This window comes from Halichoerus grypus, chromosome 15 (assembly GCF_964656455.1).
Source record: "Halichoerus grypus chromosome 15, mHalGry1.hap1.1, whole genome shotgun sequence".
Classification (NCBI taxonomy): Eukaryota; Metazoa; Chordata; class Mammalia; order Carnivora; family Phocidae; genus Halichoerus; species Halichoerus grypus.
Window position 1 is genome coordinate 34,186,954 of NC_135726.1, and position 13,162 is coordinate 34,200,115.

Genomic DNA, 13,162 nt, shown 5'->3' on the forward strand with positions numbered 1-13,162 from the left:
GATTCTGCATCTTTCAGTGTCTTTACAACTCATTTCACTTTACAGAAATAGAAACTGAAAATCATAGATAATGCATCATAGGTATGCTTTATGTAAGAAACATCATGAAGAATTCTAATAAAGCAGGCCATACACAAAGAAAAGGTCACAGCTCCACATGTTTAAAAAACAGACAAAATATATTTATTTTTTAAGTTAAATACTTACCATTTTTTAAAATTATTCCCCACTTTAACTTTTTCCATAAATTGACAAACTACTAGTACTGATAATGTGAATAAAAGAGCTGCCTGAACATACAAAAACGTAAAGCAATCACTTCTAATAGTCAATTTCAGCATAAGAGCATTTTAACTACTTTTATGCATCTCTAGTATCTCTTACTGAAGGTCAAAATTTATTATTTTGAATAAAAACTGACAAAACAACTCAGTATTTAAGAAGGGAATACTGTACCTGGAGCTTCTCTTTGTTGCTTGTTCGGATAATTGAAGTCAGAATGTCTGGTAAAGCTTCTCTTGGAAGACTATCTAAAAGGCGTCTCAATTTAGCAACTGCAGGGACAGACATATCTAACATTTCAACCAACTGCAAGGATAAAGAAGTCTTTTTAATGAAATCTGGCACTATTTGTGAATTCAAAAAACAGACTGCTATATAGGTTTAATGTTTGGGCCTCAGAGTCTTTGTTTCTGAAAGATCACTGATTACTATAGTCCAGGCATTTTACATGTCTCAGAAGAAAATAGAAATACATTCAAAATATCAATCAGAATTGAAAGGCAAAAGTGGCTCAAATGTGGATAATATGAATGTTTAAAAGGCTCTGTAAATTTATGATTTTATTTTGAAAAAAATTAAAATTTATGGAAAAGTTGCAATAGTACAATAAACTCCTATCCTTCCCCTAAATTCACCAATTATTAACATTCTGCCACATGTGGTTCTTCTAAGCATGTGTGCGCACACACACCCACACAGTTATTGCTGAACATTTTAGAGTAAGTGGCAGATTTCATGACCCTTGTTCTTAAGAACAAAGGTATTCTCTTACATAATCACAGTGTAATTACCAATAGAGTCGATGCTATTATGCTAACCAATGAGTAGTTGAAATACTGTTTTTTAGTAAAACATTTGGATTAATGAGAATCTGAGCACTGACTGTGAATGATTTTTATAAAAACAACCAGGATACATCTTGGAGTTAAGACACATTAAGTTCAAAGCAAGCTTTCAGTAACTATGATAATCACTGGGGTTGTTGACAAAAGTTCTCCTCTTCTTCTGGGCACATGGCAGGACTGCTCTTTCTCACCTCCTCTGAATACAAATGGGGCTATGATTCTTGCCTTGATCCATGAAACACGAGGGGAAGTGACAGTTCCTTCTGGGCAGAAGCATTAAAAACCATTGAGATTTGCCACATTTCCTTTTCCAGCCTCAGCAATAATGAATACATGTTTTGAGATGAATCTCTAATCTTCTTGTCCCTAAGTGACTCTAACAGGTAGATCAGCACACTCTCTAGTTTTAGGTATAAAGCATGAATGAGAAATGTATGCTGAGATTCTGGGAGTACTTAAAACAGCAAAGCTTAGCCCATACTGACTAATTCACAAATGACGTGCCTCATTTAGTCACTCTAAAAAGATTTCTGATGCCAGTACTAATCAAGCCTCTCTGAAGGCACTGTAATTTAGGAACCTATCCATTGCCTGCCTAGAGTCAAGGGAATGAAAGCGCAGTCATGATGAAGCTATTCAGGTAGGAGAAGTAGATAATAAAATTTAGAGACTCTTTCTCCAAAGAATTCATCCTAAGAAAATAAAACAGTTAAAACTTGTTCTCCAAGCACTTACTGAGCACAAACTACTTGACAGACAAAACATACTGCTCAGTAGGGGATGGCTAAAGCAGGGATGAATTCAAGTTTGGTAGAGGAAACAGACCTATAAGGTAAATTTCAATACAATGTGATAAGCATCATATTAAAAGGGATACATAAAGGACTGTGGAAGCACAGGAAAAGGAGCACAGGATTACCTTTTTTAGCCTACTGTCTTGTCACCAACCATTCCTACTTGGTGGCAGTGTACTTGGAAAAAAGGCCACATGATCTTTCTGGCTCCACTCAATGTCTAAGGATACCTTGCTTCCTTTGCTTGCATCCCACTATTTCCCTCATCCCATCTACTGCAGCAAATCTCTCCTTAGTTGATGAGATTGTGTTTATCTCCTTGTAAGCCCTACCTATCCTGAATGGTCTGTCATTGTCTGCCTTTAAAATCCTTCCTCTTCCCCTCTTTAAATAATGATGGGGCTAAGTGATACCCAAAGCTCACCCCCAGACTATTTCCTCAGTACCTTGCAGAAAACACCAAACAAAAATACCATTTTAAAAGAGGTGTATTGACAAACCATGAGAGACGATGGACTCTGAAAAACTAACTGAGGATTCTAGAGGGGAGGGAGGTGGGAGGATGGGTTAGCCTGGTAATGGGTATTAAAGAGGGCACATTCTGCATGGAGCACTGGGTGTTATGCACAAACAATGAATCATGGAACACTACATCAAAAACTAATGATGTAGCTGGGGCGCCTGGGTGGCTCAGTCGTTAAGCGTCTGCCTTCGGCTCAGTTCATGATCCCAGGGTCCTGGGATCGAGCCCCGCATCAGGCTCCCTGCTCCGCGGGAAGCCTGCTTCTCCCTCTCCCACTCCCCCTGCTTGTGTTCCCTCTCTCGCTGTCTCTCTGTCAAATAAATAAATAAAATCTTTAAAAAAAAAAAAAAAAAACTAATGATGTAATGTATGGTGATTAACATAACAACAAAAAATTTTAAAAAATAAATAAAAGGTGTATTTTTTTTTCTTTTAGAATGTAAACTCCTCAAGAGCAGGGACAATGTTTTCTGTATGTTCTATTGTGCCTAATACACTGTAAATGCTCAATAAATATTGATGATGAAAAAAAATAAGAGCCAACAGGAGCTGGGAAAGCATCAGTCTGAAAACTGAGAGAAGGAAGAACACTCCCAGCAGAGAGAACAGGAGGGACAAAATCACAGGGACATGAAACAACATGATGTGAAGCTCTCTGACGGACAACGTGACTAAAATGATGGGTATAAATGGATTAAATAGAGTTGGGAAGGGCCTTAATGTTATTCTAAGAAAGTTTAACTTTATCCTATCACCATTAAAGTCTTTTTCTCAGGGGAGAGGCAGGCCCAAAACTTCCTTAGAAAGGCTCAGTGAACAGGATGAGTCAGAGAGAAAAGAAACCAGAAAAGGATTAGTCAGGAAGCTACTGAAGAAGTCGACTGATGAGGGCTACGTAAGGAAATACAGAAGGAAATGAAAGAAAAGTATTAACTGGAAACAACCTCAATGTCTAAAAAGAAGAAAGATAAAATTATGATATCTCAACTCAATGAAATTTATAAAAATACTTAATATGAAAAGTAGACATGACCAGGAAAATAAAACTAAGACTTAACTGGACCAAGATCAGAAGACAAGGCAAAAGTTAAACTAAATGCATGATAGCAGTGAAATTATGGAGATGTTTCGCTCTAAAGATTCCTTTCATGTCATTACAATTCTTCACATGTTTAAAATTTCTCTTTTGATTCAAAGTGGGGAGAAGTTAAAAAGCAAAGTGCAATCTCTATGAAGCTGTGTCCAATAGAAGAACAAAGACCCAGGGAGTAGTATTACCCAGGAAAAAGAGAAAATTCGGATTCTCCCTCTACCTCCTTCTTCTTCTTCCAGTTCTCAAAATGAAGTGTCTCTGCTCAGAGTAGGTTCTTCCTTTTAGTCCCCACAGAAGTTAGAGCTCTAAGTTTTCTATTTTCCTATTGTTTACACCAGAAGTGTGTTGCTTCGAACGCTGCATCAGGTACAGACACCACAGGCTGTGAACACTCGCCTTACGCTTTGCAATGATCGAGACCTTCAGACACTGCCTGATCCTCACAGACCTAGTCAGTCACTGGACTGCATCAACAGAAAGTAGGAGACTACATTTTACAGTGTATTTCAATAAGGTTTCAAACAAAATGGGGTGAAGGGAGGAGCTTTCTAGTCAATCTAGAGTTAAAAAAACTCAAACCTAGAATTAAAAAGTCCAATATTTAATGCATGCCTCACATGTGCTTCCCTCCCAGCATTCTAGGCTTTAATCAAGGCTTTCATCATCTTTGAAATCAGTCTACCATAGACCTAACCTTTCAAAGTTACTGCCAGTCTCAATGTGACCTTGACTTCTGAAACAACATAACTTATATAATTTGCTACCTAGATGATTCTTGTGCCATATAGCTTTTGTGCAATATTTTAATTTTTAACATTATTTAGGTTTAATAACTGTCTGGTTTGGAGACACTGGAAGTTATAAGGAAAGCTCTAGAGAGACTCTTTGGAAAAATTTTAGAAAGAGCTGGCTCATTTTTCCTAGAATGACTTAGGTACAATCTTAAACAAAAGCAAAGTGAAATCAATATATTACTAAGTCATTTAAACATATGCTGCCTTAAAACTTCACCACTCAACAGATTCATCATATCTTAGGGCAGCAAAGGAACTGAAGAAAATGGGGTTTTAAGGAAAAAAATAAAAGCAACTCACTTGTACTGCATATTTGTAAAACTGTTCTGATAGTTCTCCTAGCTCCTCCCTAGTTTTACAGGTGTTGGGAAATTCCTCAAGCCGGTCCAACTGTTCCACTTCAGCAACGGGATATGGCTTCTCTTTTAAGACCTGTACAATCTGGAAACGGCACAGGCCTGTAATCAGCAAAGTATAGTGAGGCTTGGGCCAGTTACTGCCTACAACCTGAACCGCCAGGGCAGCCGTTCCAATCCTGAAAAACACACAAAACATCAGTGTTAGAAATGTTCAGTGTGGTAGAACAGAAACGTGCCTCAAAAGGTGTTGCCTTTTCTGAGGAATTCTTTAAAAAACAAATAACATCTAAAGTGGAAATGATTTCTCTAATTTAGCATCTAGCAATGGTCTGTGAAGTCACCACCACCAGCAAGGGGGCAAAGCAGGCCATCTCATTCTAATTATTATCTCCTTTAAGATTAGGTAGAAATACCTAAAAATAAAAACGTAGAAGTACTTGACAATTACATAGCTTAAATTCATTTTGCTAGGAATGAGGCAATATTATGCTAGAACAAATATTAGCATTTTAAACAGATGGAAATATAAACAGCATTAATGTTAAACCAATCTAAGAAATCTCTGTCCCAATGACCAGTTTTGCTACCAACATCAAGCCAGGTTTTTCACACAGTCAATCCCCAAAACTTCCACATATCTGCCTTCTCACAAACTGTCATCATATCTGAGAGTTAGTATCTATGTCCGTGAATACGAAATTTCTAAATGCGGGGACTAAATATCAGAAGCCTCTGATATTTACACACTGTCTACACACTGTCATGACTGAAGGTATAAACTTAGTTCTGTCCTAAGTGGTAAACGCCCCACCTAATACTAACTAAAAAAGTTGTTTTATTTCAGTCTTAGCTCCTTATCAGAACATACAATTCTGACTAAGTTACATATAAACTTAATTCACAGAAAGGAAGTCTCATCCAAACTAGCCAAAATTATACAAAATAGCAAGAGCCACATTCAGAAAACACATCTAGATCTCAAACTAAAATTGTATCTTCTCCCTTCAGCCACAGGAAGGGCTGTCATTTCAGAGAAGAAACTGGAATTAAGGCAACTAGAACTCTCAACACCCTGGGGAAATGGTACTCCTGGAAAATCACACTTGCCCATCTCAAACATACTGAATCACACATGAATATAGAATTTGAATATGTCAGGGAATTTGCTTACTTCTATATGCAGTCAAGGCTCGACTATTTCCTTATATTCATTCCGTAGATTATGCGGAATCTTTGGCTTTCCTCTGCCATTCAGTTAATTTTGAGCTATGTCCATCTTTCCTTACCACCTTTTCAGTCGTATCACATGTACAGGGGATAAAAACTGATTTAAACAATAACTAAAACCAAAGAATCAGGAAGATAATTTGGTGGGGAGAAAAAACATGATACACTTTAAAAACTGAAATGATTTTACAATTCTCTATTATTTTAAGGTATTTGTGTTGTGGCTGCTTTTCTTCAGTCATTAGTGGTAGTAGGCTATATCTCCCATTTCCTGTAAACCAACTCGGATTGCCTGAGAAAGTTAGCAATAGCTGAACTGATTAGAGACCAAGACTACAATTACCCTCAGATGATGCCCATCAATGCTTGCACAATGCAGATCTGTCTACAAGCAGCCTTACGCTTTGCAATGATCGAGACCTTCATCAACAGATGACAAACGGGATCCCTGGCCTAAGGGGTTTGCAAACTGGAACCAAGGGGAAACAGAGAGAGAGATGAGGCAAGTCCAAACCTCTAGATTAGGAGATAAATTTTATTATTTGAGCTACGTCATTCATTAAAGGTGAGACTAAAAATGAGTTTTCTTACAAAGCAAGTAAAATACTGTGTTAACTGTGAAAGGAAGATGTTCCAAATTGACAAGAGATTAAGTTGGATTTATATTACGCCTCACCTCCTAATGAGATAAATATATAAAGGTTTTACATTTGTTAATTGGGTCTTACTTTAAATCACTTATAGTTGACTAGAATGTAACCTTTTTAAAGAAAAACATGATTTGTGAAATGATAGATGGCTAGAAAGAGTATCTGATGAAAGACATTTCGGGTAAAAAGCTCTGTGAAAAAGGACTATGTTTAATGTTATTTTAGCCAAGTTCTATTGTATATTGGGCTCTAGGTTATACATATAAATATAGATAGTAAGTAAACAAAATATACCATTAATCTAATACTTTCCTACTAACTATGATACATAACAGGCTTACTTGATTCGTATTCACGTATCAAGTTAGTCATCTTTCTAAATATTCCAGTTTTTCTATTGATACTTGCTTTATTAGGCATGACCATAAGGCAACATTCTGATTTTGCAACAGACCCAAATGTATACAGTAAATGAGAGGTGTTCTTTCCCTTTGGGTAGCAGCTCTGTAAATCTACACCTTAAATACTGTGTATTTTACAGTTCAAAGAATTTTTGAAACTCCTAACTGGGATCTATTTTCAGAGTTGTAAAATATTGTTTTAATCCAAAGTCTGATTACAATGGGTATGACTTATGTACTTTGGAAACTGACTTAGATAATATAAGAGTTCCAAAAATATTTGAGAACTATCAATTGTAGGCGTGGGAAAATCTAAAAGCAGCACTACTACAAAAGGCAGTTTTGGAAGATGAGGATATTGGGTAAATATCCAAACTGGCCTATGCCAACCACTTGCTTTTTTTTTTTTTTTTTTTACTTTAAAGCTCTCCATCTTTCTTGGAATCCTCAATCTTCCAAGTCTTTTTCTGTAATGACACTAGTTCTGCACATATTGAAAGAATCTGGGGCCTTCCCACTCCTCCCCCCAACCTCCATTTGTGAAATTTACTTTTTTTTTTTTAAAGATTTTATTTATTTGACAGAGAGAGACACAGCAAGAGAGGGAACACAAGCAGGGGGAGTGGGGGAGGGAGAAGCAGGCTTCCTGCTGAGCAGGGAGCCCGATGTGGGACTCGATCCCAGGACCCTGGGATCATGACCTGAGCCGAAGGCAGACGCTTAACGACTGAGCCACCCAGGCGCTCCTGAAATTTATATTTAAAAGTACCCATATGGGGAATAATAATACCTCTAACATATAGGTTTATTGCTCCATAGCCTACAAAAGGCTTTCGTAAGTATTATCTCATCGTATACTACCTTTTACTCCTGTGAGGAAGGTAGCACCATTTCCTTATTATAAAGTAGTAACTGAGATTCAAAAAGGGTAAACAGGCTAGTTATCCATGATTACAAAGATATTGCATAGGCAGGCAATAGGGGACCTGAATTAGGTTTTATGACAAATTTTACTTTAACCACCACAAGAGACAATATCAATTTGTGCCCATAAGAAATATACTTACTCACATAGCTTCTAAATAGCTGAGATACTAGAAAGCACAGCTATTACTTAAAATCTACTGTTCACATCTTAATTACACGTAACAAAGAGAAGCATTTCTACCAAAACTCTGGAATCAAGTTACACATCTTTGGAAAAGAACAACTGAAACATCTTTTTAGTGTTCTCTTGTGTCACCCGACTTATCTTTTTGAATTATTTGTTGATTTTTGGCAAAACTCATCATCATGATTAATAATAACTTAGAAACAAGGAGCCTATTGCTCCAAGGTCTATAACAGACAAGGCTTCTGTTGCTATAGGATTTTTGCTTTTCACTCCTTTATTAAAACTTCATTTCTGGGGGTGCCTGGCTGGCTTAGTCAATAGAGCATGCGACTCTTGATCTTGGGGCGGTGAGTTGAAGCCCCACGACAGGCACAGAGATTACTTTAAAAAAATTTTTTTTTTAAATTAAAACTTCATTTCTGAATTTAAGAATTGCCACTTGTAGACACTTTCCTTAAAAAGAGTAAATGCAGATTTAGGAAAATCTAAGTAGAGCTATCCATTACATACTTGCTAACATAAAAGATTAAATTTTAAAATGTTAGTACTACTAGTAATATTTCCTGAATGCCTAAGAAGGCTCACGGATAAAAATAGGAGTAATACGAAAAACAAACTGAGGGTTCTAGAGGGGAGGGGGGTGGGAGGATGGGTTAGCCTGGTGATGGGTATTGAGGAGGGCACGTTCTGCATGGAGCACTGGGTGTTATGCACAAACAATGAATCATGGAACACTATATCTAAAACTAATGATGTAATGTATGGGGATTAACATAACAATAAAAAAATAATAAAAAAAAATAGGAGTAATATGGAAAGAGCCAAGATGTCCATCAACAGATGAATGGATAAAGATGTGGTATATATATACAATGGAATATTATGCAGCCATCAAAAAAAAGAAATCTTGCCATTTGCAACGACACGGATGGAACTAGAGGGTATTATGCTAAGCTGAATAAGTCAGTCAGAGAAAGACAAGTATCATATGATCTCACTGATATGAGGAATTTGAGAAACAAGACAGAGGATCATAGGAGAACGGAGGAAAAAATGAAACAAGACAAAACCAGAGAGGGAGACAAACTTTAAGAGACTCTTAATCTCAGGAAACAAACTGAGGGTTGCTGGAGTGGAGGGGAGTGGGAGGGATGGGGTGGCCCGGTGATGGACACTGGGGAGGGTATGTGCTATTGTGAGCGCTGTGAATTGTGTAAGAGATGAATCACAGACCTATACCTCTGAAACAAATAATACATTATATTAAAAAAAAAAAAAAAGGAAGATAGTAGGAAGGGAAAAATGAAGGGGGGGAAAATCGGGAGGGAGAGATGAACCATGAGAGACTATGGACTCTCAGAAACAAACTGAGGGTTTTAGAGTGGAGGTGGGTGGGGGGGATGGGTTAGCCCAGTGATGGGTATTAAGGAGGGCATGTATTGAATGAACACTGGGTGTTATACGCAAACAATGAATCATGGAACACTATATCAAAAACTAATGATGTAGGGGGCGCCTGGGTGGCTCAGTCATTAAGCGTCTGCCTTCGGCTCAGGTCATGATCTCGGGGTCCTGGGATCGAGCCCCACGTCGGGCTCCCTGCTCCACGGGAAGCCTGCTTCTCCCTCTCCCACTCCCCCTGCTTGTGTTCCCTCTCTTGCTGTGTCTCTATCAAATAAATAAATAAAAATCTTAAAAAAAAACTAATGATGTAATGTATGATGACTAACATAATAAATAAAATTAAAAAAAAATAGGAGTAATGCCTGGACAAAGAGTTGACCCAAATTATGAAACTGGGCATCTGCTATCTATAAAGCATTCATTTCTTGTCAGACAAATGCCAATGAAACTAATTTGGGATCTTGAAGGAAGAAGCCAGAGAAATCCACACTATGCGGAAATGAAGCCATGTATCCTGAAGAACGTAAGGCTGGAAGAAGACTGGATGACCATCTTGAAATGCATGAAAGGACAGTGTTTACATAGTACTAAATTATTATCCATCTTCACTAAAAAAACAATGAGTCACTCAAGTCTAGGTAAGCAGGGTGCCCTGAGGTGGCATAAGAGCCAAGTTCTATGCTGCAGGGATAATCCAAAGCTCCTCCTTTAAAAAGGCTCCCATGTCAGGTAACATGCCTGCACACTAACTAACATGCAGAAGGGAGCGTGCTGTTCAGGGAACTCAACATCTGGCTTTGCTACTTTTTGTGACAAGGAATACAGGGGAACAAATTACTTCTGCTGCTCCTTCAAGACTGAGGCATTGTCACCTGGATGGTCTAAAGGAAACAAAAGACAGAAGTAGAGCCCCTGGCCTTCCCTTTGGGTACCACCACCATTTGGAAAAGCAGGTAACTGAGGAAGGGCAGATTTATGTATCGAAACAGAGTAATGTTATGGGTAACTCAATATTTGCATTATCAAAGCTTTTTAAATTTTTAAGAGTGTTTAAATGTCATATTAGAGAAAAAAGACATTTGAAGCTAGTGCTAAGGAATGCAGTACAATCCTTCTACACAGATTTTTCCAGTAGCAAACAATATTTCTAGAATAACCAGATGGTCTGGTGGGTCCTTGCTAGAATTCTATGAAAAATTGTCAATGTATGTTTTCTAACTTACATGATTAAATTTTAACATTGCTATTAATTTAAAACAAAGGCAGTGATATGAACATCAAGGATCAGATTACACATCATCTGAATATTAACGATTACTTCCAAGCAGGAGAATTTAATTATTGATGTTTTGGAGGGATTTACATGAAAGAAATTAAAAAGCATCCCAAATCTTGCCAGGATATACCAACAAAATGACTAAAATATGCCTAAATCTACTTTTGAAATTCACAGTGTACCCATGGGTAATCACCACACATATACACAGAACTAAAACAAACAAACAAATCTAACCATGAACACTCTTGCCTCAACCAGTGATCAAATGCCTGGGCACAGAAAGCAAAAAATTGTGCCATAAGCAGAGGCTTAAGGAGTGGGGTCATTATGTAGGGGAACCAGAATTCAACACAATTTATCAGGGTTTACTGAAACTTGAAAAGTATCCAATTCCATGCAAGCAATAACCAAAGCAGATCAGATGGAAGCCAAAATGCTTTCCATGCCTGAGAAATGCAAGGTTTTTACAATGTGGACTAATAAGAGAGTATTATGGGTTTTTTGTTTTGCTTTGTTTTAGGAAGGGAGGGGAAAGATACCAGTTTCCTTTCTGAATTTGAAGACAGTTATAGACTCTCCTTTTAGAAATGTATATAGTCACGAGATTTTGGGTAAGAATAAGGCATTCCTAACCCTCTCGAAATCATTCAGTCAGGAATCCCTAACTTTAAAAAAGGGTAACTGCAGGTAAACAATGGCTCTAAACTAAAAGCATCTCAGGACGAGTTCAGGATAGGAGGCAGGGGCTAGGGAGGTGAGTCTGAAGATAACGATAGCATTTGTTGAGCATATACTATATCCCAGCATTGTCCAATAGAAATATAATGTGAACCACATATGTAATTTTAGTAGCCACATTAAAAAGTAAAAAGAAACAGGTGAAATACTAGTATTTTATTTAACCCTGAACAGCCAAAATAGTACCATTCCAACACTTAATCTATGTAAAAATTATTAATCAGCAAAACATTTTACATACTAAATTTTCAAACTCTAGTGTGTGCTGTATACTTACAGCACGTTTGGGGTGACTAATTGCACTGATTTATCTGGGACTAACGGTGTTTCCTGGGAAACAGGACCTCTACTGCTAAAACTACTTCAATCCTCAGGGAACCGGGGCTGTTGGTCACTCTAGTATCTCAGTTTGGACCAGGCACATGTGGCTAGTGGCTACAGTACTGGACTACCATCTATCAAGCATGGCACAAAGATTATTTCACTTAATTCGTAACACATCTAAGAAATGGATACTGTTAGGTTCCAATAGGCACAGGGTGTCTCACCCAAAGACACACAACTTGGGCCATGGTGTAGGGCAATCTAGTGGTAAGCTTGGGGCGTAAAAAAAGAAATGTTAAGATATGAAAGAAAGCAGATAGGAGATGAGAAAGTTCCAGAAAGGGAGACAAGGGAATATGTGAATAGGAAGGGAGGGTAAAAGAGAAGGGGCAGGCAGGGAATTTGGAAGATAGGCACCCCAAAAAATAATGAAAAGGGTAGTGCGGATTAGGATGGCACAGGAAAAAGAAAATGTGTGGAGTGCCAAGTGTCTCACTTAAGAGGGCAAAAAAGACGGGGAGGAAGGGAATAAAGGATAAGAAAGAGGAGGGGCCTGGAAAGTTAAGAGCACTGGGCTAAGATCTGAAGACCTGGGGGGCGGGGAGGAGAACTTAAATTAACAGCGGCAGCTAACTGCAGAATTTTCATTACTTCATGAGTTATGCCCTTTAACAGTAACAAGACAGACATCTGTCACCCCCATTTCACATGGGAGGTAGCTGAAGAGGCAGACCCGAGCCGCGAAGGCCGTCCGCGAGGAGCCTCGGCGCCCCGAGACCGCGCCTGGCCTGGGCCGGGGTCCGGAGAGGAGGCCGCGCCGCCCGCCGCCGCCGCCACCGCCACGGGGGCCGCCCGGCCTACCTGTGCAGAGGCGGCAGGTCTTGCGCGTCGCTGGCGGGGTCGGGCGTATTGGGGATCACCCCCAGGATGGTGCTCTGCAGCGACGTGCCCTTAAGCAGGCGGCTCCGCACCAGCTGCAGGTTGCGAGCCGAGTCTACGCTGGTGCGCATGGTGGAGCCGGGCAGTAGCACGCCCTCGTTGGTGAGCAGCAGCGGGAGGCGTCCGGGGATCTGGATGGGGCTCACCGACGACATGGCGACAGCTGTTCGCACTGGGGGGCTGTCAAAGAGGGCAGAGCCCACAGCTCTGCGCGACCTCCACAACCCCGACCAAAGGTCCCAGCTGCACGCGCTGCGCGCCGGCGCGCCGGCGCGCCGCCACTTCCGGCTCCGCGCTACGGCCCGCCCCCGGGCTCAAACCCCGCAGCTTCGCTCTGCCCCCTCCCGGAGCCGCCCGGTAGAGCGCGCGTGCCGTAAGTGTACGAGGACAGGCGCA

At 39.5% G+C, this 13,162-nt stretch overlaps 2 protein-coding genes across 9 annotated transcripts in view; one reads left to right on the forward strand and one right to left on the reverse strand.

Moving 5' to 3' along the window:
* LONP2 (lon peptidase 2, peroxisomal) overlaps positions 1-13,055 on the reverse strand; it is a 99,600-nt gene extending 86,545 nt beyond the window's left edge. For both annotated transcript variants that reach the window (XM_078062548.1, XM_036124328.2), the window contains exons 1-3: positions 12,689-13,055; positions 4,632-4,866; positions 457-588 (exon numbers count right to left, since the gene is read on the reverse strand). In XM_078062548.1, coding sequence (XP_077918674.1) covers positions 457-588; positions 4,632-4,866; positions 12,689-12,921 — 600 coding nt within the window. In that variant the 5' untranslated portion in view covers positions 12,922-13,055. The remainder of the gene's footprint in view (positions 1-456; positions 589-4,631; positions 4,867-12,688) is intronic.
* ABCC11 (ATP binding cassette subfamily C member 11) overlaps positions 10,179-13,162 on the forward strand; it is a 64,195-nt gene continuing 61,211 nt past the window's right edge. For 4 of the 7 annotated variants that reach the window (XM_078062542.1, XM_078062543.1, XM_078062545.1 and 1 more), the window contains exon 1: positions 10,179-10,439. The gene's annotated coding sequence lies outside the window, so the exon portion shown is untranslated. The remainder of the gene's footprint in view (positions 10,440-13,162) is intronic. The other 3 variants (XM_078062544.1, XM_036124324.2, XM_078062547.1) reach the window with 1 other exon arrangement.